Raw genomic sequence first — 21,427 nt, 5'->3', positions numbered from 1 at the left:
AAAGTCACTTGGGTGGTCACGACTGAAAAGTAGAGTCTGTTCTATTGAGTCCTCCCCCAGCAAATGGCACCAGCAGGCAAGTTTTGCAGTATTAAGGCACAGAAGGTCATTTAGTTTTCTGACTGTGAAATTTTGTAAGACAAATTTCTTTTTTAGGAGGCATTCCGAGTTTTTAAAGAGGTAGAGTAATAACTAAAAAGCATCTGAAAAAGGCATTTTTTAGTGCATTTGCTGAAAGCTTCCTATAACGTGGCTGGTTCTTAGCTAGGTTAATGTTATTACATAATCCTCCCCGCGAGGTTTGGTCATCACGAATTTGTGGAGGAGGCAAATGAGGAGCTCGGAGAAGCGGCCGGTGGCCTTTCGGCGAGCTCTGAGGTCTGATCCGAATCCAGGTCTGTCTCCACCAGTTTCGGAGACCTTTCTAGACCACGGTGACCCCCTGAAACAGTGCCACAAATAAAATCTAACAATTGTGTTAAGCGAGTATTTACACTTTCAAGGTTAGGAGAATCTACGGGATGGGAAGGAGTCTGATGACCCCACTTTTCACGTCCTCAGAGGGGAGTCCGAGAGGAGTAATTTAAAACATCACTTCTCTGCAGCCACAGTCGAAACAAGCACATTTATGATGCCGAATGGCTGCGTCAGACTCCACAAAGTTGTTACTAAGGGCGAAGGCCCGAGGAGATAACGCGGGGCCTGCTCCTTCATTCACAGCAGCGACCTAAGAACCACAGCGGGGCGGGGCAGAGGCAGGTAGAAGGCGGCTCCCGCGTGGCCAGCGCGGTTGATATTCCTGGCATTCGGTGATCCAGATGCTTCCCTGCAGTTTGCAGGGCCGTACGGCTCGGTCTCCATATTCCACTCGTTTCGAACCTCAACGCGTCGGCCTCCCTTCGCTCGCGGGCACCCCCGATGCCAGACACGCCTCCCCGCGCAGAGCTCCAGCCGGATCCCTCCGGGTGTGTGTGTGTGTGTGTGTGTGGGGGGGGTGATCTCTCGCAAGAGGCGGCCGCCCCGGGTCCCCCTCCCGGCCACCCCCGACGCCGTGCTCGGCCGGCGGGCCGCGTGCCGCGCCGGGAGGTGGCCTTCCAGCGCGTGCGGCTGCGGGGCGCCGGCCGAGGTGACCTCAGCCTACCCCGGGCCCGGCCGCAGCACGCCATGTGCGAATACGCGAGGCGGTGTCCTGAGCTGACACCGGCTGCGCGGCACAGGCAGCAGGCGCCGCCGATCAACTAGTTCGCACCGAGGATTCCTCTTGGTGCGTGGCCCAGTTTTCCTTAGGACGGGCTCCAACCCCTCGCCGACACCGCCCCCCGCGCCGCCACGCTCCGAGGCCTTCCCCCAGGAAGCCTCGCGTCCCTCCCCCGCCGTTCGGCTCGGGCCGGCGCGCGCGCGATTCCTCGATTCCACAGGCGGTTCGCGCCGCGAGTGGGGGCGGGGCGCCGCCGGGGGAGGGGGGCCGGGGCCCGGGGGGCGGGGGCGGGCCGGCGTGGGGAGTTCCTCGCTCGCGGACCACACGCTCTGCGGGCCAATCCCGAGCCAGCCTCTAGCAGTGTCACACGCGGGACACATCCAAGCGTTTGTTGGCAGGGCCGATGAAGGGGAGGGGGCGAGGAGGAGGGAGGGGAGTTGAGTGACAGGCTTGCGGGGCAGGCTGGGAATTGTAGTTTGCAGCTCCCGTGGCCATAGCCATTTTGTAGTCGGGGGACTACAACTTCCAGAAGATCAAGGGGACCATTCTAAGGTGCCCCGGGAATAGGCGGCTCTCCCCGGGGCCGGGAGTCCTGGGGCACTCGTATCCAGCAGCCCCGCTGCAGGTAGATGCGAGGGCAGTGGCGCGGGCTGGCGTGTGGCGGCTGTGGGGTGAGCGGCAAGCTGGGGAAAGGGGGTGAGGTGGAGCGACCGAGCGTGCCATGCATTGGGCTAGGGAGCCTCTCTCAATTCCACTCCCAGATTCGGCGTGGGAGCGATGCCTGAGGGGTTGCCCGGGAAGGCTTCGTCGAAGGTTCTCGGGTGTCTAGTCGACGGGGCTGTCGGGGTCCTTTGGACTGGGCCAGGGTCGGTCGGCGCCGGAGTAGGCGGGCGCCTGGTGGCTCAGCTGTGTGAGTTTTCGGCTAGCGTCCGTCGGGGAATTACCCGAGGAGCCCTAACTTGTATAAAAGCAGAGTCCATTTAAAGTTGGGCTGGATAGCCTCTCTCTCATTGGTTAGGGGGCTTGGAAAAAAGAGACTCGGCGAGCCCTCGCTGTGGTGCTGCCGCCGCCGCCGCCGCCGCTGGAGTTGACTCTTCTGCTCGCACTGCTGCTGCAGCACAAACGTGACTTCCAACATTTTTTATTTATCTTTCCCTTTTCTTTTCCAAGATGTAACTACAGATCAGACACTAAGGACCTTCACGTTTCGCTGATGTAGTTTTTGGAGGAAAAAGGGGGGGAGTGAAGGGCGTCGGTTTTTTTTGTGTGTGTGTGTTTCGGGGGAAATTTTCCATTATGAGTGTTTTACTAAAGTGAATTTTTTTTTGTTTGCTTCGTTCGTCTTTGGCTCTTTTTTTTTTTTTTTTTTTCCTTCCCAATTTCGGATTTATTTCAAGGCGAATCGGGCTTTGGGGGAAGAGGAAGAAAAGTCGGATTACAAGATCAACCACCACCAACAACAATAAAAACCACCAGGATATTTTTTTGCAAATTTCTGACGGCTTTAAATTCATGAAGCAATTGTCCCCTTTTGCAATCAGCATTTGGATCTCAGAATGAGCAAGGAAAGACCCAAGAGGAATATCATTCAGAAGAAATACGTAAGTGCTCTTAACAACACATCCTTTGACTTGCAGTTTTAAGCAATGGCTCTGAATGTCAAGTTTATAGATAATTCTGCAGCTGAAGGGTTTTAAACACAGCGTCCGATAAGGCTGTTTCTTTCTTTTCTGAAAGAGGGCTTTTCAGGCAAAGTCGTGTCTGCCTAGTTTGGATGAAAAAACAGATTGGTGTAGCGATACCTCAAGTGAATAAATTGACCTCGAATGACACAACCATAATCTAGTTTTAGATGAAAGGCAAGGGATTTTGGTGTAGCTTGGAGGGGGGGGGTGGGGGCTGCGGTAATGTAACTAAACTGCATTCTCGGGCGGATTTGGCCCCATATTGCACTTTGCATGCAAATGATCTTGTGTTGTTATTATTAATGTTATTTGGAAAATCGTGGAACGCGTGTGTGTTGGAAGCCCTTTAAGTTGCAACCGAGGGTCCGATTATGGCGATCTTGTTCCTTGCACTGGCACATCAAATTTAATGTATGTGGTCGTTTTGGCTTATTTGGTTCGCAACGTAAACCAGTTGGGAATCATGTTACAGCGAATGCATTTGTTGGGATTGACTTTAATAATGGGACTGGTTTTGTTTAAAAATTCATGGTTTCCAGTTTTAGGGGGGAAAGACATACAATATAGCTAATGTTTTTAAGTAGGTATGTGAATGCATGTGTAAGTGACTACAAATAAATTCTCCCTGTTAACTGGGCTTCTGAAATTGGGTGATTATTCAGAGATTTAAATGGTTTGGAATAGTTAAATTTGTTTTGTGCATAGTACAGCTACGTTTTGATTGGCATGGGGAGTGTTTTTGTTTTGTGTATGGCTTTTTTTTTTTTTTTAAGTTTGGGGGGAGGGAGGGTAGAGGGGGACCGAGGATTAACCAAATATGCACTCGAGTGATCGGTGATTAGCTGCATGCTTTAAATCAAAGAATCCATAAAAAAAAAAAAAGCCCAAATGAACATACATTTGGAATAATGCAACGTTATGAGAAAGTTTTATTTGAGTCGAGTCGACAGATTGGTGTTAATATTTTGCCTTTTTGAGCAGTGTGATGTGTGTAATGGGAGATGACCTTCGGGCACTGGTTTTTGTAAAAAAAAAAAATACATTTAATGAAAAAGCTGAATGCCTCTTCTAGAGGGCTGATTCTAATCTAGGCACGTAAACTTCAACTATGAAAGAAATGCAATGTTAAATAATCAAGCCCAACTTAAAAAGCTGTTCCCTAAAGAATTTAAGATTTAAAATACATCCGCATTGCAGAGGGCTGGGTAGAATGCAAAGGACTAGTTTAAACTCGGGCTGTAGAAACTGCATGGAGACAACCTTGCCTTGGAGCGTGGACGCCTTCCCGGGGCACGTCCGATCCGGGTGCAGCCACAAAGCAAATGGGGTAGAACTTGGACAAGAACCGCCTCCGCCGCCCCCACCCTTCCCCCGGACCCCATCCCAGACCTCGCTAAGTTGGAGAGCTGTGAGGGGTGGGATTTTTTGTTGCTGGCGGTCAGTGGATTGTGTCGAGTGCGGGCGTCCGGCCGCAAGCCGGTGGCTGGCGGCGGCCGCGGGAGGCAGAGCACGAGTTGACGCCAGGGGAGCGGAGCCCGTGTTCCCGACGTGCTCGAGCCGGCAGCAGAGGGGAGGGCGCGCGGGGGTCGAGGCGGGCTGGGCCGGGGCCGGGGCCGGGGCCGGGGCCGGGGCCGGGGCCGGGCGGGCGCGCGCGCGCGGCCTGTAGGGGGCGGGCTGCGGGCTCCTGGCTCCGGGCTCCGGCTCCCGGCTGCTGGGGCTCCGGCTCCGGGCTCGGCGCGGGCGGGCCGCCGGGCGGGTGGGTGGGGCGCGGGGGCGGCGCGGCCTGCTGGGCCCCGGGGAAGGGAGGGGAGGGGGCGGGGGCGTGCCGGGGTGGGGGCGGTGCGGCGCACAGCTGCAGCGGGCGCCCCCCGCCGCGCGCACGGCCGAGCATGGCGGCGGCGGCCCGGCCGGCTCCCCGCGGCCCTGCCCGCCGGCTCCAGCGCAGTCTCGAGAGCAACAGGTTAAGCCGACGAGACGTCACCGCGCCCCCTCCCCGCCCCCCGGTTCTCCCCCCGCTTCGCGCCGGCCTCCCCCTCCTCCTTCCACCCACCCCCCCCCCCCCCCGTCGCTCCGGGTTCCCGGACGCTCCCGGCCGCGTTCTGTTGTCATTGTGACGTCACAAAGGGACGGGCCCGGGTGGAACCTTCTCCTCCTCCTCCGTGACGTCAAAAGTCGGGCGGGAGGTTCCACGCGGCGGGGCGGTCGGGGGAGGAGGGAACGGGCGGAGGCGGGGGCGGCCGCGGAGCAGGGCTGCGGCGTGGGAGGAGGAAGAGGAGGAGGAGGAGGAGGATGCGATCGGCCTCCGCCTTCCGCCCCGAAATGCTGCGCTTCCCTGCAGGTGAGCCGCTGGGAGCCTTTAGGCCCCCGACGAGTGCTGCCGACCTCGCTCGGGTTCCATTTAGGGGGTGGGGAGCAGGGAGGAGACGCCTCCTTTCTGCAGAAATGTTTTTCGCTTCTTCTGTTTCTAGGTCTGCTGATGGTGTGGCATTACTGCGGTGGTCGTTGTGATCGCTCAGCAACGCTTTTGAAAAAGCAAGGAAACTTTATTCAGGGAAAAGCTTTGCTCCGTAAGAAGGACTGTGTTGTGGATTTGGCCACCTTGTCACTTGAAGTCATGTTTGGGGTGCCTTTGGGGGATGGGACGGGATGCCTTTCTGGGTGATGCCGTCCAGCAGCAACTGTTGCTCTTTCTGGAAGCCTTGTAATCGTGGAGGGGGTGGCGCTCCTCCTCTGCTGTGCCAGCTCTGTGCTGTATCTTTTTGGGGGCCCGGGCGAGGTAAGATTTGTCATTTATATGTATTCTTAGAAGAGCACTGGACAGTGAAGTCCCCGGGTACTCTGTGCTTAGTACTTTTGAACGGTGGAACCAGAGGCTTGGAATCTGAGTGTGTTTGTATTTACTGCCTGTAAAATGGAAATGGTAACACCTGACCTGCTTTTGCCCCGCACTTTATCTGAGAGGCTCACGTGTGTGAGAGATAATGTGCGTGAAAGATGTAAAACAGTGTGCTCTTTCTGTGTAAGGTGGTGTTATCAAGCTGGTGGAAGGCAGCACTTTTCTTACAATTGGTCTCAAAAGCCTTAGATGCGTGTGGCGTTGCCATTTTAGTTTATTGCCTTAACAAGGCAGAGTTTGGGGGTGGGATTGTCGATGGCAGGCCTTGGGAGAAATGATTGTTGTATTTCATATTAAATGGCATCCTTGAGAAACTCATAAATTGTAAGGTAATCCTGTCTTAATTGTGCCGGGCACGACCCCCCCCCCCCCCCCCCCGAATACCTTAAATAACTGAAAACAGTTGCCTTTCAAAGCGCCATTCCACTTGGACAATAAAAACAGTTGCTGTCTTGCTCTATGGATGTTTTCTACCATTTCCTTCACTCTGCTGGTGGGGTTATTCCTAGGGAAAATAACGGATATGATATCCAGGCTTCAAAACCATTGGGTCTTTGATGCTTTATAGCAGGTATGCGTTTGAAATAAGAACCCCTGCCACGTGAATAAAAAATTCTATGACGCATGCAGTGAGCACAAAAACAAATTACTGGTTTGATTCCTAGGACAGCTCAAGCGGAATTTGTAGCACCAGGCTGTAAGGGTTTTAAGTATCTCATTTTCTGATGTAAAAGTGCAGCATAATTAAACAAGACTGGAAAAAGTTCATGTTACAAGGTTCAAAAGCAGGATTTGCTATAATTACAATTTCATAAAATGCTAAAGAAAAAAGTAGAAGCACACCAAAATGTAGTGGAAGGGTATATGAGCCCCCCCCGCCCGCCCTTTACACCCATTGGGTTATTTTACAGTTGTGAGGGGGAAAAAACCAAATACGTGTCATTCAATTGCTATGTTTTTCCTTTCCTGGGCTGTGTATGTGGCTTGCTTTCTGCCTCTTTCTAGTAGTGGAAAACTTTATTCTTTGTCACATAAGTGTAGGGCAGGGGCCCTTTGGTAGCTATTACTGGAGGGGGAGAGATTATGGAAGAAAGACTGTCAAGTGAAGAGTCCAAAAAGTGTGTCATGAAAATGTAAAAAGAAGAAGAAATAATGCCCCCAAATAACCCAATTTGAGTTACTGTTAACCCGCATCGTTATTACTTTACTGTCCGTGGGTGTTTGACTTGTGTGTCTTCTGTTGTCATTGGCGCAAATAGCTAACTGGAGTTAATTGGTATTCAGATGGTATAATGGCTGTTTCTTTTCTCCTGGTAGGTCATAACCAGTTCCTGGTGCTGAGCTGGGGGCTATTGGTTCCCTTCCAAGTGCCTTGGAAATAACTCCAGTGTTAATCTTAATATATCCCCTGCTCCAAAGGTTATTTAAACTCTTGTCCTTTAGAAAGAGAAAATCTTTTGTTGGGATATGTAACTGGTGTCTGTTAACGATCAAAATGGAGCTGTTTTCTCCTTTTCCTCCTCTCAAGGACGACACAGACATGTCATACGGAGCCTAGCAGCACATTGAAACGCGTGGTAAAGGCCAAGCTAGAGTATTTTTAAGGTTTACCTTCGATCATGACGTTTTTAGGACCCAGGCTCCTGCATTCTGAATGGTTAAAAACTTAGTTGCATTCTTCTTCTTTTTTTTTTTTTTTTTTAAGAGTTTATTTTTAAATAATCTCTACACCCAACGTGAGACTCGAACTCAGGAGCCCAGAGGTCAAGAGTCCATGGTTGGAGCCAGCCGGGTGCCCGAGTTGCATTGTTCTTATCCTGCTGTTCGGGGTCCTCCTCTAAGTCTCCCCCTGGATTACATAACCACTCTCATGTTCTACCTATCCAACCTACTTAATCTGTTGGCTGTGATACCCCAGCACAAAGCTCCTGGCCGGTGGGTAGCCCTGGGTGTATGTGCCTCTGTCCACTTTGGCTCCGACTCATAGAAGGCTTGCCAAGTGTCAGTTGTTTCCAAATGTGGTTATTCCAGTTAGACTTATTCTTGCAATTACAGTTAAATATTATGTAAACCTTTGAACAAGTGTGGAAAGAAAATTGGTTTCTTTTTTCTTTTTCTTTTTCTTTTTTTTTTTTTTTGGAGAGTGGATTTTGATGAAAACTTTTAAGTTGACTGTTTTGGGAACATTCGATAAAAGTGAATTCCTTAAAAAAAAAAAAAAATCAGGCTGTTTAATGAGATGTGGGCCCGCCGTTTAAAAGACTCTGGGAAAATCTGTTACGGATTCATTGCTTTTGCAAGTGATTCCCTTTTAAGAACCAAACTTCATTTATGCCCAGACTCTCTTCCCAACAAACAAACAAAGCATTACACGGAACACTGGAATTCTCAACAAATCTGTTGCTAAAAGTACATTTAGGTGTTTACGTTAAAGTGTTAAAATAGGTGTGGATTTTCAGGTTTCCGGACCAACAGACCGTACTTGAGCTTTTTGGTCCCTGTCACCCCTGATTAGAGTGCTTCCGTTGTGTTTGCCCTTAATCCCCAGGTATTAAACTAGACTCCCCAGCCAGTTGCGGCCAGGTAGGTGAAGTGTGGCCCAGTTTTGAGTGGCTCTACTGAAAGTTAAGTTGTATTACTTTTAGGATTAAAGGGTCGTGTCCTTCCCTGGATGGTAGGGGGCCTTTTCCATACTTGCCTCATTCATCCCTGCAAGCTTCTTTCGTGCCGGGAGGTAGGCAGTCTGAGTGAGATTTTTTAAGGTTTTGACCTTTCCCGGGGCTTCAGTTAACACTCTGCTTTCTGGCAGCCGCACGCTTTTTAAATAAGGGGTTTTTCAGTTCGTTGCTGATCCAGAATAAAGTCACTAAAAGCAGAGCCGAACCTTATAGAAAGTGACAGCGCTGGCCAGATCCCCCTTCGCTCCTGGTCAGGTAAGGCTGCCGGCTTCCAGTACTCCCTGTCCCTGTTCTTGCTTGCAGGTGCGTTCTCTCTTGTTCTCTTAGGATGTCTGGGGACAGGAGAGGGGCCGTGCTTTACAGATGGAGATGCGGTTCCAGAGGGTGAGGTCTAGGTCCCGCCTGCGGAGCAGTTGGACTACCTCCTGGGCCTCTCGGGTGTCTGTCTGGGTTTCTTTCCACTTCCACACTGTTTTGCAACAGATTTTTTTTTTTTTTTTGCTACTCTTGGGAGAAGGCTGCCCATTTCTCCTGGGGTTCTCTTTGAAGTTTGAAGAAATGTGCCAGAAGAGCTTGGATCATAGAGAACACTCTAGATGGGCCGCACAACACCCACTTCTCCTGAAAGCCTCGTGAAGAGAAGGCCCAGGCAGTTCTGAAATAACCACCTACGTTTGTTTCCATGGTGAGTTCACACCAGCAACAGAGGCTGTTGAGTCCATTTTACAGAAGAGAAAACCAAGGCTAACAGGCACTGGCCAGATAGTTAAAGGCTAGACCTCTTGCCCACGTTTTAGTCCAGATGAAATAGAAGTAAAGTGAATGACCAGTGTAGCCCCAAAAAGGGTGGGGGTGGGGAGGGGAACCATAATAGGGGCTCTCAGTGGGCTTTGGAGAGGTGTTTGCGGAAGGAAGTTGGGGAAGTTGAGGTAGTTTGTCAGCCTCCTGAACAGAAGGAGTGCCTCCGTCTCAAGTGCATGTTTGTGTTTGTTGTTTTTTTAAACACCAGTTGGTGGAGCTACCCCCTTATCCCCAGCTGGCTGTCTCCGTGAGTTCGCTCCTGAAAGAGCTCCGAGATCCCAGTACCCCTTGGGGACTGGCTGGCGTGTGCTCTGTATTTTTGTAAGTGCCCCCACCTGCCCTCCGGGTTGCACCTGAGGGCCCGCCGGCCGGCATTAGCTCTCTAGGCTCCGAGAACTTTCTTCACAGGGGCTGTGACAAATCGGCTGCATAGTCTTTTTTTGCACTTACGTTCTTGCCCCCGACTTTGCTGCTTTAGGGGGGCCATGGGACACTGGGGGAAATCATTTGCCCTCAGTCCTTACTGAGGTCTGGGCCATCCTGGTAAACAAAGGCTGCCCAGATATGTTAATGAGGCAGCTTGAGTAATGGGGATATTATACATAATTATTCACATATTCATAGGATGTACGAGGGTGTTCGAAAGAGGGAACCCTACTGGTTGAAGTTCTTGAGAGCTGTTTTTGAGAGCTGGTGCTGCCTGAGAGGCCTAAATTGGATTTTAAGTTCTAATTTTGTGAGTCTGTCAAGCTCCACCACCCATGAAGAGGAAGGCCAGTGAGCATTGAAATGTCATCACCAGCAGTGTTCAGTTACCAGGAATCCTAGAAGGTTAACAAAATCGCCAGTTTTGCCCCTTCAGTACTCCCAATGCAGCTCTTCCCTCACACACCCCCTCTTCTCCAGTCGAACCAGGAGCCCTTTCCCAGCAATATCATTTTGGGTGGGTGGGGGATGCAGTGAGAGGGGGGTGGGTCGTGTGGGTGTCTGTTTTCCATCAGGAGACCCTCTGGTTTGCTGTGCCTGAAGGATCCAGGAGAGCGTGGGAGACCTTTCGGTGCCCTGTTTTATTGCTCTTTTTAAAAATCTGGGTGGTTCTTTTCTCTATTATTTCCTAACCACAGTTTTGGTTAGGGCTTGATCTACAATGGTTATCTCTTGGTTCTCATTTCTGCCAGCTGTTAAAGTGTTTGGTGCCTGTGGGGGCAGAAACAGGTGCCAGGAGGAAATGAGAAAGGATTACAACTGAGCATGTGTTTCTTGCATTTATTCCTTCCATAGGTTTGCAGAAAGCGGACTACGGAATGAATGCTTGTTCTGTTAAGCAGCAGTTGGATACAGACATTATTAAGACTTGGGGAGTTTTGTGCTTTGTGTATCCGCCTTGTTACTAGTGCATGGGCTTCGGTAATGCAATGCCTCCGATTTGGACAGGCTTATGGTGAAGATACAGGGTACCTCTACATGGTAATGGACAAGATTGGGGATAAGAGCCGAGTTCAGGGTTGGGTCCTATAATACACAGGCCGTGTGTGACCCCGGGCAAGCCACATAACCTCACTGAGCTGCTTCCTCATCTGGAAAACTTGTTCCGTGCACCTTAACGGGCTTGGGGCTGGGAGAGCCAGTGAGATTTTTGATGTGAAAGCACTTTGTAAATTGCATACGCCCGCACAAGTGCTCAAGGTATTACACAGTTGGAAATCACCAACCTGAAGCATCGGGCCTGCCAGCAGCCTTCATAGCTGACTCAAATAAATGAATCAAGTGAATTCTATACTTTGCTTCTTAATAAACCAAATGAGTAGCAGCAGATATTCTGAAGCCCGTTTTAATGTAATGTCTTTCTACCCCCACCCTCTCTGTCTGTTGTTGAAACTCTTCTGTATCCGGCCCTTGACTCCCAAACACAGATTGAGAGGCACGGATTGACGGTTGAGTTTAGAGTGGCACTGAGTCTGCGTGCAAAGAGCACCACAGATGTTTAAACTGGACCTTGGAACAATAATCCTTGAAATTGAATATCTGATCATGATCTTTCCTTGGCTCCCTGTGGCTTTCAGGATCAAGTCTAATTTTTTTTTTTTTTAAACGTTTATTTATTTATTTTTTTAATTTTTTTTTTTTCGTTTATTTATTTTTGGGACAGAGAGAGACAGAGCATGAACGGGGGAGGGGCAGAGAGAGAGGGAGACACAGAATCAGAAACAGGCTCCAGGCTCTGAGCCATCAGCCCAGAGCCCGACGCGGGGCTCGAACTCACGGACCGCGAGATCGTGACCTGGCTGAAGTCGGACGCTTAACCGACTGCGTCACCCAGGCGCCCCTAACGTTTATTTATTTTTGAGACAGAGAGGCAGAGCATGAACGGGGGAGGGTCAGAGAGAGAGGGAGACACAGAATCGGAAGCAGGCTCCAGGCTCTGGGCCATCATCAGCCCAGAGCCCAACGCGGGGCTCGAACTCACGGACCGTGAGATCGTGACCTGAGATGAAGTCGGACACTTAACCGACTGAGCCACCCAGGCGCCCCTAGGATCAAGTCTAAACTAAGTGTGTCCTCAGCACAGCGTAAGAATCCCTTCTTGCTCTACCCTGGGCCTATCCTGCCGCCCAATCGGGAACCCAGCCTCTTTGCCTTTGCATCTCCTGGTTTCTCTCAACGGGTTGCCTGAGGAGCCCATCCCACCCTTTTGAGGCCTGCTACTCTGTTCTTGAGTCAGGCAGGGCTAAGCCCTTTCTCTCGGACTCCTTACACCTATCTCCAGGCGCTGGAATCTGTGTTTACCTGTCTCTTACCCTATTAACCCCCCAAGAGGGAGGGGCTGAATTTTCTGTCAGCAGGCGGCCGAGGAAGTATTTGTTGAGTTGAAGCTTTTGGAGTATGTGAGTTGCTACCTGGTTGCGGGAGGGAATTGGTATGGATCTGGCAGCAAAAGAAAAACTCAACTAAGGAGAATCTCCGGGCTGAGAAAGCCTGGGGTGTCTAGTGCTGTTAAGCAACTTGACTGAGGTTACACATTTCATCAGTGACACAGCCAGGGCGTGAAATCCAGCCCCTGATAGAGCAGAAGGCTGTGTGTTAGTGTTTTTGGACAAGTTTTTAAGAGGTCCTTCTTCTTTACACGTGGATTCTCAGTTGTCCATGGTAACTTGAAGAACTGATTAATTTTCATGGGAAAAGACCATCCACATGTAAGCATTGTGAAAACGACTTTCTTTGTTCTATCAGAAATCCTTCAAATCAGATGATTACAAATGTTAAAAACCATTGCAATTGCATGCTAGATGTTCATTCATATGTATGTATACGTATATATAGTTTTACACATGTAGTCTCATGCTCCTAAGTGATGTTACGTGCTTTTTGCATTTATATCTTGATGATCAGAATACATTTATACACCATTATATTTATTGTTGCTTTATTTTATTTAAAAAACTTGATGTTTATTTTTGAGAGAGAGAGAGAGAGAGAAAGAAAGAGAGAGACAGTGTGAGTGGGGGAGGGGCACACAGAGGGGGAGACACAGAATCAGAAATAGGCTCCAGGCTCTGAGCTGTCAGCACAGAGCCTCAGGCGGGGCTCGAACTCATGAACCGCCAAATCATGACTTGAACCAAAGTTGGACGCTTAATCGACTGAGCCACCCAGGCGCCCCAACACCATTATTTTCAATGACTGCAAGGCACTTAGTTGATCTCTACCACGGTTTACTCCGCCTGCCTGTTCTTGATGGCCTTTTCGGTTTGGGAACTCTTGTGCAAAATCATGTATGCAGGCAGTATGCTTTACCTGTATGTTTTTTCACTTAACTCCAAATTCCTCAAAGTGGAAGACCTGATTCTGAAGTGCCCGTGTTTACACGGGGAGCCCTGTCACCACATTGTTTTCTTGGAGAAAAGCTGTACTAATTTACAGTCCCATAGGTAGTGCATGTGAGGCCAGCGGGTTTGTTTGTTTGTTGGCTTTTAAAAACCAATACGGGCCCTTGTAAGGAGTAGTAAAGATGTCAGTTGGGTTTTATTTAAGTTTCTGTTTTCTTTCCTTGTCCTCTCTCAGGGCTTTAGAACTAAACGAGATAAGATAACGTGAAATCACTTTGTAAAACAAAATTGCTTGAAGAACACAGTGTGGTATTAGAACGACCGACCACAGTCTTGAAGGGTGAAGAGAGTCTGTATACTGGTACGGTGGCGGTATTTCCCATTTATGAAATGCTTGTTTGCGAGGACATGACACGCTTTAAGACGCCCTGGAATGTCATTGTTTTCGCGTGTAATTTAAGCCTTGTTTGTGAGGTGGGCTTTGCATGGTTACAAAGGTCCCATTGGACTCTGGCTTGGCAGAGACCTTCCATTTAAATAGAGCTGATAGCATTCGGGTTGCTCGCCATGCTCTGGCACGGTGTTAGGTGTTAGAAAAAAGGTCATCGTCCTGCCCTTGGGAAATTTGTACTTTAATTGACGGCGGGATGCAAAACACTGGGAAAAGAGCAGGTGGCCTTGGACAAGTCATCCCAGTCGCCGTTTCTTCATCTGTCATGGGGGGAGGATTGCACCTTTAATCTCAAGGTCATTTTGGGGGAGGCAGAATCCAGTGTTAACCTGGGAAGGGCTTACAAACGGTTATTACAGACTGTTATCTAGGCTGTGTTATTCTTGTAAATCGCACAGGTCTTTGTGGCTGTCATTCTCCAGGCTCAAGGTTGAAGAGGGAACAGAGTGTTTCTGGGTTATGAAAATCATACAAGGTGCTCAGCACTTTTCCTTCTTACCAGGACATGCTTTTTCTTCCTAACTTGAGGAAAAATGCAACCTGATCTCTACACTGGACACACTTCTTGATCGTTCAGGTGATGGATACCGCCCCCCCCCCCCCGCATATGAGGACGAGGTGGTGTCACAGTGCTAAGAAGCAGCATTGCTTTTTGGTGTCTAAAAGAGTACTTTTGGATAAACTTCTTTTCCTCCCTTTTTAATTTTCTAGTCAAGATGTCCCTTTAGAGATGTGGTAGAACTTTTCACGTTTATTGGTTTTACCCAAATGGCGCCCTGTTCCACCCTTAGGCCGCCCAGAGCGTTAGAGCTCCATGCGTTCTATTTTCGGGCTGGTCATGATGTCTCGATGTTGGAGGATGAAAGAGCCAACGGGAACGGAAGGCTTTGCATAAGCAGCCGTGGCCTGGAGTCCCAGTCGAATTGGAGCCCACGGTTTTCTCGGGCCTTGAAGGCTTTTGTGGGCGTGTTGTCTTGCCGGCGCTGAGTCTGCGACCACACCACAGACCTTGGTCCCCTGTGCTCGCCACGTGACTCCTTTTCACATCGAAGATTCTGAGTCGCAAAGGCCAACTGCCTTTGATGCCGAGTGAACAGTGGCCTTGGTTTCTCAACAGTTTGAAAAGCCTGCAGTGTTTGGTGGGGCCTTCGGCAGAGTCTTTATTTAGGAACCGGACTGGAGGGGCTAGCTTGGGGGCAAGGGACACCGGCTTACTGAGCCTGGTTATTTTAGCCTGGTTTTGTTGAACATTGCAGGCCTGCCTACCGGCTCTGCGGCCTTTCGGCTGGGACTTGTGGTTAGTTGCCCTTTTTTGAGACGTGTTTATTTTCCGTATTTACTTCTCTGTACCACGCCCCGTTCCAAAAAGGATTTAAGGCCGTAATGAGCAGTCATCCTGGGAGCAAATAATTTTCCCTTTGATCTGACTAAAGTTCACTCTCCAAATGCAAAAAGCGACAACCCTATTAAAATGGGCCCTGACCATTTGTCGTCCTGAGCCAGGCAGTGTGAGTTAGGGCTGAGTAGCTTTTTGTGTTCGCTTTGAAAAGTTGAGCCAAAACTTTAATTAAAGGCGAGTTTTGTTAAGTAATATTGGTATTGACACCCTGACAGAACTCTTAATCTGCAAGAATTTTAAAGATGCGTGAAAGTGATCCCCAGTGGTGGTAACATCCTTGAGTGGCAGAGATCGGGTTTCTGTCTAAATGCCACTGCAGTTCATCACTTTTTTCCACAGCGCAGGGGGCCAGGGAGGGTCTGGATTTAATAATAATGAACTTCTTTGGGGGAAGCGATTGGTAGATGTTAGTGCATGATTCAGTGTCCTGTGTCTTTAAAAATGTTTTCAAATACCCGTTCTGTATGGTAATCCTCAAAACTACTGTTAGGATTCCAAACCATTGTGGTTTAAACTTAGCTGGAATCTGAAAGGTGGCTGACAGAGTGAAAGGAAACCTCCTTTAAATAAGGAACACATTTGGCTTGCCTGATTGTTCCAGAGTCTGGGCTCTGGGCATAGCTGAACCATGGGCCAAGTCTCCTGATGGAAGAGGTTGGGGAATGCTTGCTTCAATGTACTGGCCTGTTCTCTCCCAGCTCAGTCTAAACACCCATCAATTAGCCCTGCAGAAACTCCTGCTACAGATAGGAACTTGCAAAGCTTCGTGTTACACCACGTTCCTGTCTAGATGAGAAACACAGCCTTTTGTACTTGTGATAAATCAGAACTCTAACGATGCTATTAAAATAGGTTCTCTTTTGGCCCTGGTAAGCTAGAAAGCACTGGGAGGCAAGGAACATGGGTCTGACTTGGAAATATCTGCAGCCAGAAAGTGGTATTCATTTCTCTCTTCTAATTCTGCCCGCTGCTCTAATTAAGTGATGTGATCGCTCCCCCAGCACTGACAGAGCCCAAAATGAAACACATTTTCTACCTACCAGCCTTTTTTCCTTCCCTTCTTCCACAAGACTTGCTGAAGTTGTCATGTTATTTCTTTCCAGAATTTATTGGAGCAGTAGGCAAAGCCTCTTGGGAGTATAATAAATAAGGATGATTATAAAGAACAGTCAGTTCACCAAGAAAGGCTATTATCTTTGACTTGCAAAAGCTTTTACAGCCGAACATTGTTTGCTTACAGTTGTTTAATACAAATGAAGACCTTAATGGTACCTATTGTAAGAGGGGTCCTTTTTACTCTGTTTGTACACGGGAGGTCATCTCCATAAAGAACAGAACCACCTGGCCCAGGCATAAGTGCTTGTTCCTCTGGACAGGCATTATATACGAGCCAGGGAAGGCCTTGGATGGTACTTCGTGGTTGCCTTTTTTTTTTTTTCTCCCCTACCATCAACAGCAAATAATCCTCCCTGCCGGTGTTGAAAGATTTCTAAAGCTGATAAATAATATCTAATTTACTTTTGGAGGCCCTTCCTCTCCGCTTCCTACCCAGCGTTTGAATCCAAAGACGGCTTCAACCAAGCTCGTTGGAAGGACCTGTCTGAGTTGGCACGGACATTGAGTAAATATATTTAAATGGAAGACTCCCATGCTCTTAATTAAAGCCTGCAGGAGAGCTCCGGGGGGGAATAGGGAGCCTAAAGTTGCAGTTTTTATTTTTTGGGAGATTCAGGTTATCCCTTGTTGCACTTTCAAGTTTAACTGCAGCGTTATATATACATTCTTGGCATACGGTGCTGTCCTTTGCTGCTGTATCTTTAGCAAAGTGTCGGCCCGTTTTAGCCTTTCTTTTTATAAAACTCTCTCACATCTCCAACTTATTCCAGCTTGTTTGGCAGTTCGTCAACTATTTTTCTTTTGGCGTTTCAGTGTGAGTTCAAGACGAAAGGCATCTTCGGCATCTCAGTCTCTTCCCTGAGTGATTTTGGATGTGACTGTGATCCCCGCCCCCCCCCCCCCCCCGCCCCAATTCACTGGTTTTTAGTATATTCAGAGTTGTGCAGGCATCACCACGGTCAGTTTTAGAACATTTTCATCACCCCCACAAGAACCTCCATCCCCCGCTTGAACGGCCATCCCATCTCTTCCCAGTTTCCCTGGGCTCTCACAACTACTGATCTGTCTCTCTGGATTTGCCTGTTCTGGACATTTCATCTAAATGGAATCATACAACATGTGGCCTTTGGTGACTGGCTTTTTTTCACTTCGCATAACATTTTCAAGGTTCATTCCTGTTGGAGCATGGATCATATTCCGTTCCTTTTTGTGACCAAATACTATTTCGTTGTGTGGGCCTATCGCAGTTTGCTAATCCGTCCGTCCATCCGTTCATCCACCAATGGGCATTTGGGTTGTTTCCCCCTTTGGGGTTATTGGGAATAATGCTGCTGCGAACATTTGGGCCCAGCTTTTTGTTGCGGGCAGCGTTTGCATTTCTCTTGGAACACTTCAGGTTAGAAAACCTTGCACATGAAACCCACTTGCCGCTACATTTATTTGCTGCTCTTTAACCCGCTAGGCGATTTCTCTTTCGCTTGTGCCCCTGAGCCACGTCAGCTCTGTTCAGCTGGGTGCTATACTGGGCTCTCCCCTTCTGGGGCTCTTGCCTTGCCTTTGGGGGCCTGAGGTTCTCCTTTCTCTCACTGCCTGATTGCCAGCCCCTTCCCTGTGTATGTAGGGGGGGCAAAGTGGTCTTACTTTCTCTGTCCCTTTGCAGTCTGTAAACACCGTTCTCACAAGTTTTAGAAATATACACTTATTTAGAAATAAGTTCCGCCGGCTTAGGCGTGAAAAAACAGTGGGACTTGGAATTTTACTTTTTGTGGGTGCTCAGGTGATTTTGGCTGTGGCTGTGGGTCTTTCAGGTCCACACAGTTTTGGGAGGGGTGGAGTAAAACCCTCGCTCCTTTCTGGGAGCATGAGGAAGGACTCAGAATTGTTGCTCTGCCTTATCTTCACTTTAGACTTTCTCGTGGTTCCTTACGCTAACATTTTTTGGCAAAACACCTCGGGGACTAGAACCACTATCTACCTAGAAACTCTCCTCGATTTTCTTGGGTCCTTCCAAGCCTGCTTTGCCTGCACCAAAAATGCCTCCGATGCTCTTCATAATGAACTCCTTTAAGAAATGGGAGTGGTGGGACACCTGGGTGGCTCAGTTGGTTAAGCGTTGGTTCAGGTCACGATCTCGCGGTTCGTGGGTTCGAGTCCCACGAACGGGCTGTCAGCCTGCCAGCACAGAGCTTGGAGCCTGTTTAAGACTCTGTGTCTCCTTCTCTCTCGGCCCCTCCCCTGCTTGTGCTCTGTCTCTTAAAAATAAATGTTAAAAAAAAAAAAAGAAAAGGTAGTTGTTTTAAGGAAGAGGGATGGTGCCATGTTTTTTTGTGTGTGTGTGGTTTTTGATTTGTACCAGATTTATTTTTCCCCAATGCTTATTTTTTAAAAAAGTTTATTTATTTATTTTGAGAGAGAGAGAGAGAAAGAGAGAGGGAAGGAATCCCAAGCAGGCTCCTCGGTGTCTGTGCAGAGCCAGACATAGGGCTCGATCCCATGAACCGTGAGATCATGACCTGAGTGGACATCAAGAGTCAAACTGAGCCACCCAGGCGCCCCTCCCAACTCTTATTTTTAAGCCTTCAAAGAAATTGTGAGGCAATAGAAGAGAGGTGGAAAGGCCGGGGAAGGGTCTGAAAAAGTCACGTGGCCTGGGGTGTTCCAGAGCCTCTGGGAAAGTGGAGAGTGAGTGAGGATCTTGGTGTGGATATCTGTGCCTGTCCTCGAGGAAAGCTGAAGACCAGCTTGTCTGTCAGCATTTGGAATCTTATCTGTCAGTTAGTGCTTAAGTTCAGTGTCAAAAACATTCCTTACTCATGGTATTAATCCTGGTTTTTCACACAGTGTTTTTGCTATAGCTCCCTGTCCCAGATTGACTCTTGTGCTCAGGTCATGGATTCGGCTTACCCAATTGGGAGCCCTGACAGACAGCTGTGTTTGAAATTTTCTCTGTAGGGGCCAAACAACCAAGAATTGGCAAGGTTAGATACCTACCTCAATTCAGAAGGTAGGTGTGAGGGAGTGTGTACGTTTGTGTCTGAATATCTAAGAAGGAGTTACTGTTTTAAACTTTGCATTGTTTAACTGGAAAACTGTGTTCTCTCTGCCCAGCTGCCTTTGTGTGGTGCACCTATAACCTATACACCATACTGGTGCCATTTCCAAAGCAAAATGCAACATCCCTCCTACCAAAATTGCCTATTAGAGCTAATTTTAAGAATTGAGTTAGAACTGCCCTATAATGTAATGCAGAATATTTCCCAATAACGCCTAGGTTAACAATGATAGTCTTGCTGTATTGTGCAGAAAAGGCTTCTGTTCAGACCCAGCTGGGTTTCAGGCTTAATTCATTGCTCTATGGTGGGATCACCACAGCTGCTGTGGGGCCTTTACAAATGCAAAAAAGCTGTCAATGTTTGTTTCATCAGCTGCATAAGCGATGAGGCCAAGTTGAGGAATCCATTCCAGTGTGCAGTGTGCAGGCTGTAGCCATTATTGTTTATAGAATTAGTGTGTTGGAGCTTTAAAATAGTTGGCACATTGGTTGCCCTTTAAAAGCACAAGACTAAGGGACAGGACCAGTTGGTTGCCCTTGCAATGTTGGCAGGGTCCAGCCCAGCCCTTATCTTTAACAGCCACTGCCCCAGTCTGTGCTGCGGGACTGACCTTCTTTGGGACAAGGTGGGGGCACAGAGTTCTTGTCCCTTTAGATCCCCACCCCAAACTTGGGTTTGTATTCCTTGGTTTGGAGTCCATTATTTAGAGTGCCATGATTGTAATTGAATTTTAAAGCCTTGATTATCCTCCCAGCCCAGATAGGCATGGGATTGTCAGCTGGGACTTCAGATATCTGTGCAGGAACATTCTAGATTCCGCTCTCTGGGATTTGTTTTGCCAAGTGCTAATCTTTTGGGAATTGCCCTCAATTTCTCCGATGGATACAGAAGTTACTGCTACTTCTTGGCTGCAGAAAGATGCACTGGTTAGGTCACTTTCCAGCCAATCAGGGGGTGTTCCCCAGGGTCCCTCAGCGGATGCCAACCCCTTTCTGCAGGGACCTGGGTGGCCATGGCAGTACGTCCAGTCCCTTTTGGGCTGGCAAGCCTGTGTTTGGGAATTGCATACATGATCTTTCACAGGATAGTGTGGCATTGTCCCAAGTGCCTTTGAGTTACTTCCAGCCTCTTTCTCTCAACTCAGGGGTCTTCCCAAAAGTCCTGCCTCATCGAGGCTGGAAGGCAGTGGTGGTGGCCGGTCTGTATAGGTTTTAAAAGCAGAGCTTGTCAGGGATCTCCGCCAACAGTGATGAGTAACAGTGCTTCCTTCCTCCCAGCTGGAAATGTCCCAAAGTGCTCTCCCATATTCATAAAAAGGGTGGCATGAGGCTCAGGGGCTCCAAATTAAAGGTCAGGACTGATCAGCTTTATGTCTCCGCTCACTGTCACATAGGCTCTTCGTAATTCCTTTACGCCTCCACGTTTGACCCTATGAATTATCTGGAGCCCAAGAGTACGTGGGGCTGATGAGTCCCCATGTGGTATTTGTGCTGATAAAGCAGAGTTTGGTGGGGGCTGGGGGTGCTTGTATGGCCTCCCTTTTAAAGAGCTCTTCTGAGGGGAGAGGATGGGCGGGTATAATTGAACTCTTATTTAGAATGATAAGAATTGAACTCTTACTTAGAACTTCAATAGGGAACAAATACAAACATCGGTCCAGAGTTTTAACCTTCTTCTCCACCCCCGGCCAGGCTGCCATCACACACACACCCTGGAACAGTAGCAGCGAAAAGGGAAGTGGCCAAGAGTGAGCTCCGCATCTGCTCCCTCCCGGGAGAGGCTGATCTGTGGGGCCTCATAAGGAAGCAGCAGTTTTCATGGTCAATGTCTCCCCATAGCAGTGCTCGGTTGCACTTGGGGAAACGTCATTTGCCCAGCCCCGTTCCTCTCCTGGCTGGGGTGCCTGTTGTATATTTTGAGTTTACGGAGTCTTTGATCAAAGCCCCTTCCGCTTTTATTGAGTCATCCTGAGGCAACAATGTGTTCTTGTTTTAGTTTGTTTGAAAGTATTGCTGTTCTCACTGTTTTCAACAGTATTGTGGAATACATATCCCAGTGATTTTGTGTGTGTGTGTGTGTGTGTGTGTGTGTGTGTGCGCGTTCCTTGATTCAAATGAATGTCACCTTGTGACCCCTAAGGACCTCTGTGGCCTGCCTCCTAGAAAAGTCACTCCTGTAAATCAGGGCGTCGATGGACCACCGAATGTCCACCCTGACACTTGCTGGCCGAGTGCCCTAGATCACTGGGGCCTCGTCCTCAGGTCAGCTTCAGTGTTCCCTGCTGTGAAATGGGATGCACATGCCTCCCTGAGCAAAGAGTAGG

At 48.9% G+C, this 21,427-nt stretch overlaps 1 protein-coding gene across 6 annotated transcripts in view; it reads left to right on the top strand.

Moving 5' to 3' along the window:
* Positions 1-762: 762 nt before the first annotated feature.
* Positions 763-21,427, top strand: part of JARID2 (jumonji and AT-rich interaction domain containing 2) — a 277,307-nt gene continuing 256,642 nt past the window's right edge. Inside the window, exons 1-2 of one of the 6 annotated variants that reach the window (XM_047858111.1) lie at positions 1,701-1,823; positions 2,596-2,799. In XM_047858111.1, the coding sequence (XP_047714067.1) occupies positions 2,755-2,799 (45 nt within the window). In that variant the 5' untranslated portion in view covers positions 1,701-1,823; positions 2,596-2,754. Of the gene's footprint in view, positions 966-1,700; positions 1,824-2,215; positions 2,800-5,137; positions 5,222-5,323; positions 5,451-21,427 lie in introns of those variants that run through there. The other 5 variants (XM_047858117.1, XM_047858116.1, XM_047858118.1 and 2 more) reach the window with 5 other exon arrangements.

This window comes from Prionailurus viverrinus, chromosome B2, assembly GCF_022837055.1.
Source record: "Prionailurus viverrinus isolate Anna chromosome B2, UM_Priviv_1.0, whole genome shotgun sequence".
NCBI classification, from domain to species: domain Eukaryota; kingdom Metazoa; phylum Chordata; class Mammalia; order Carnivora; family Felidae; genus Prionailurus; species Prionailurus viverrinus.
This window is presented reverse-complemented; position numbering and strand designations above follow the sequence as displayed.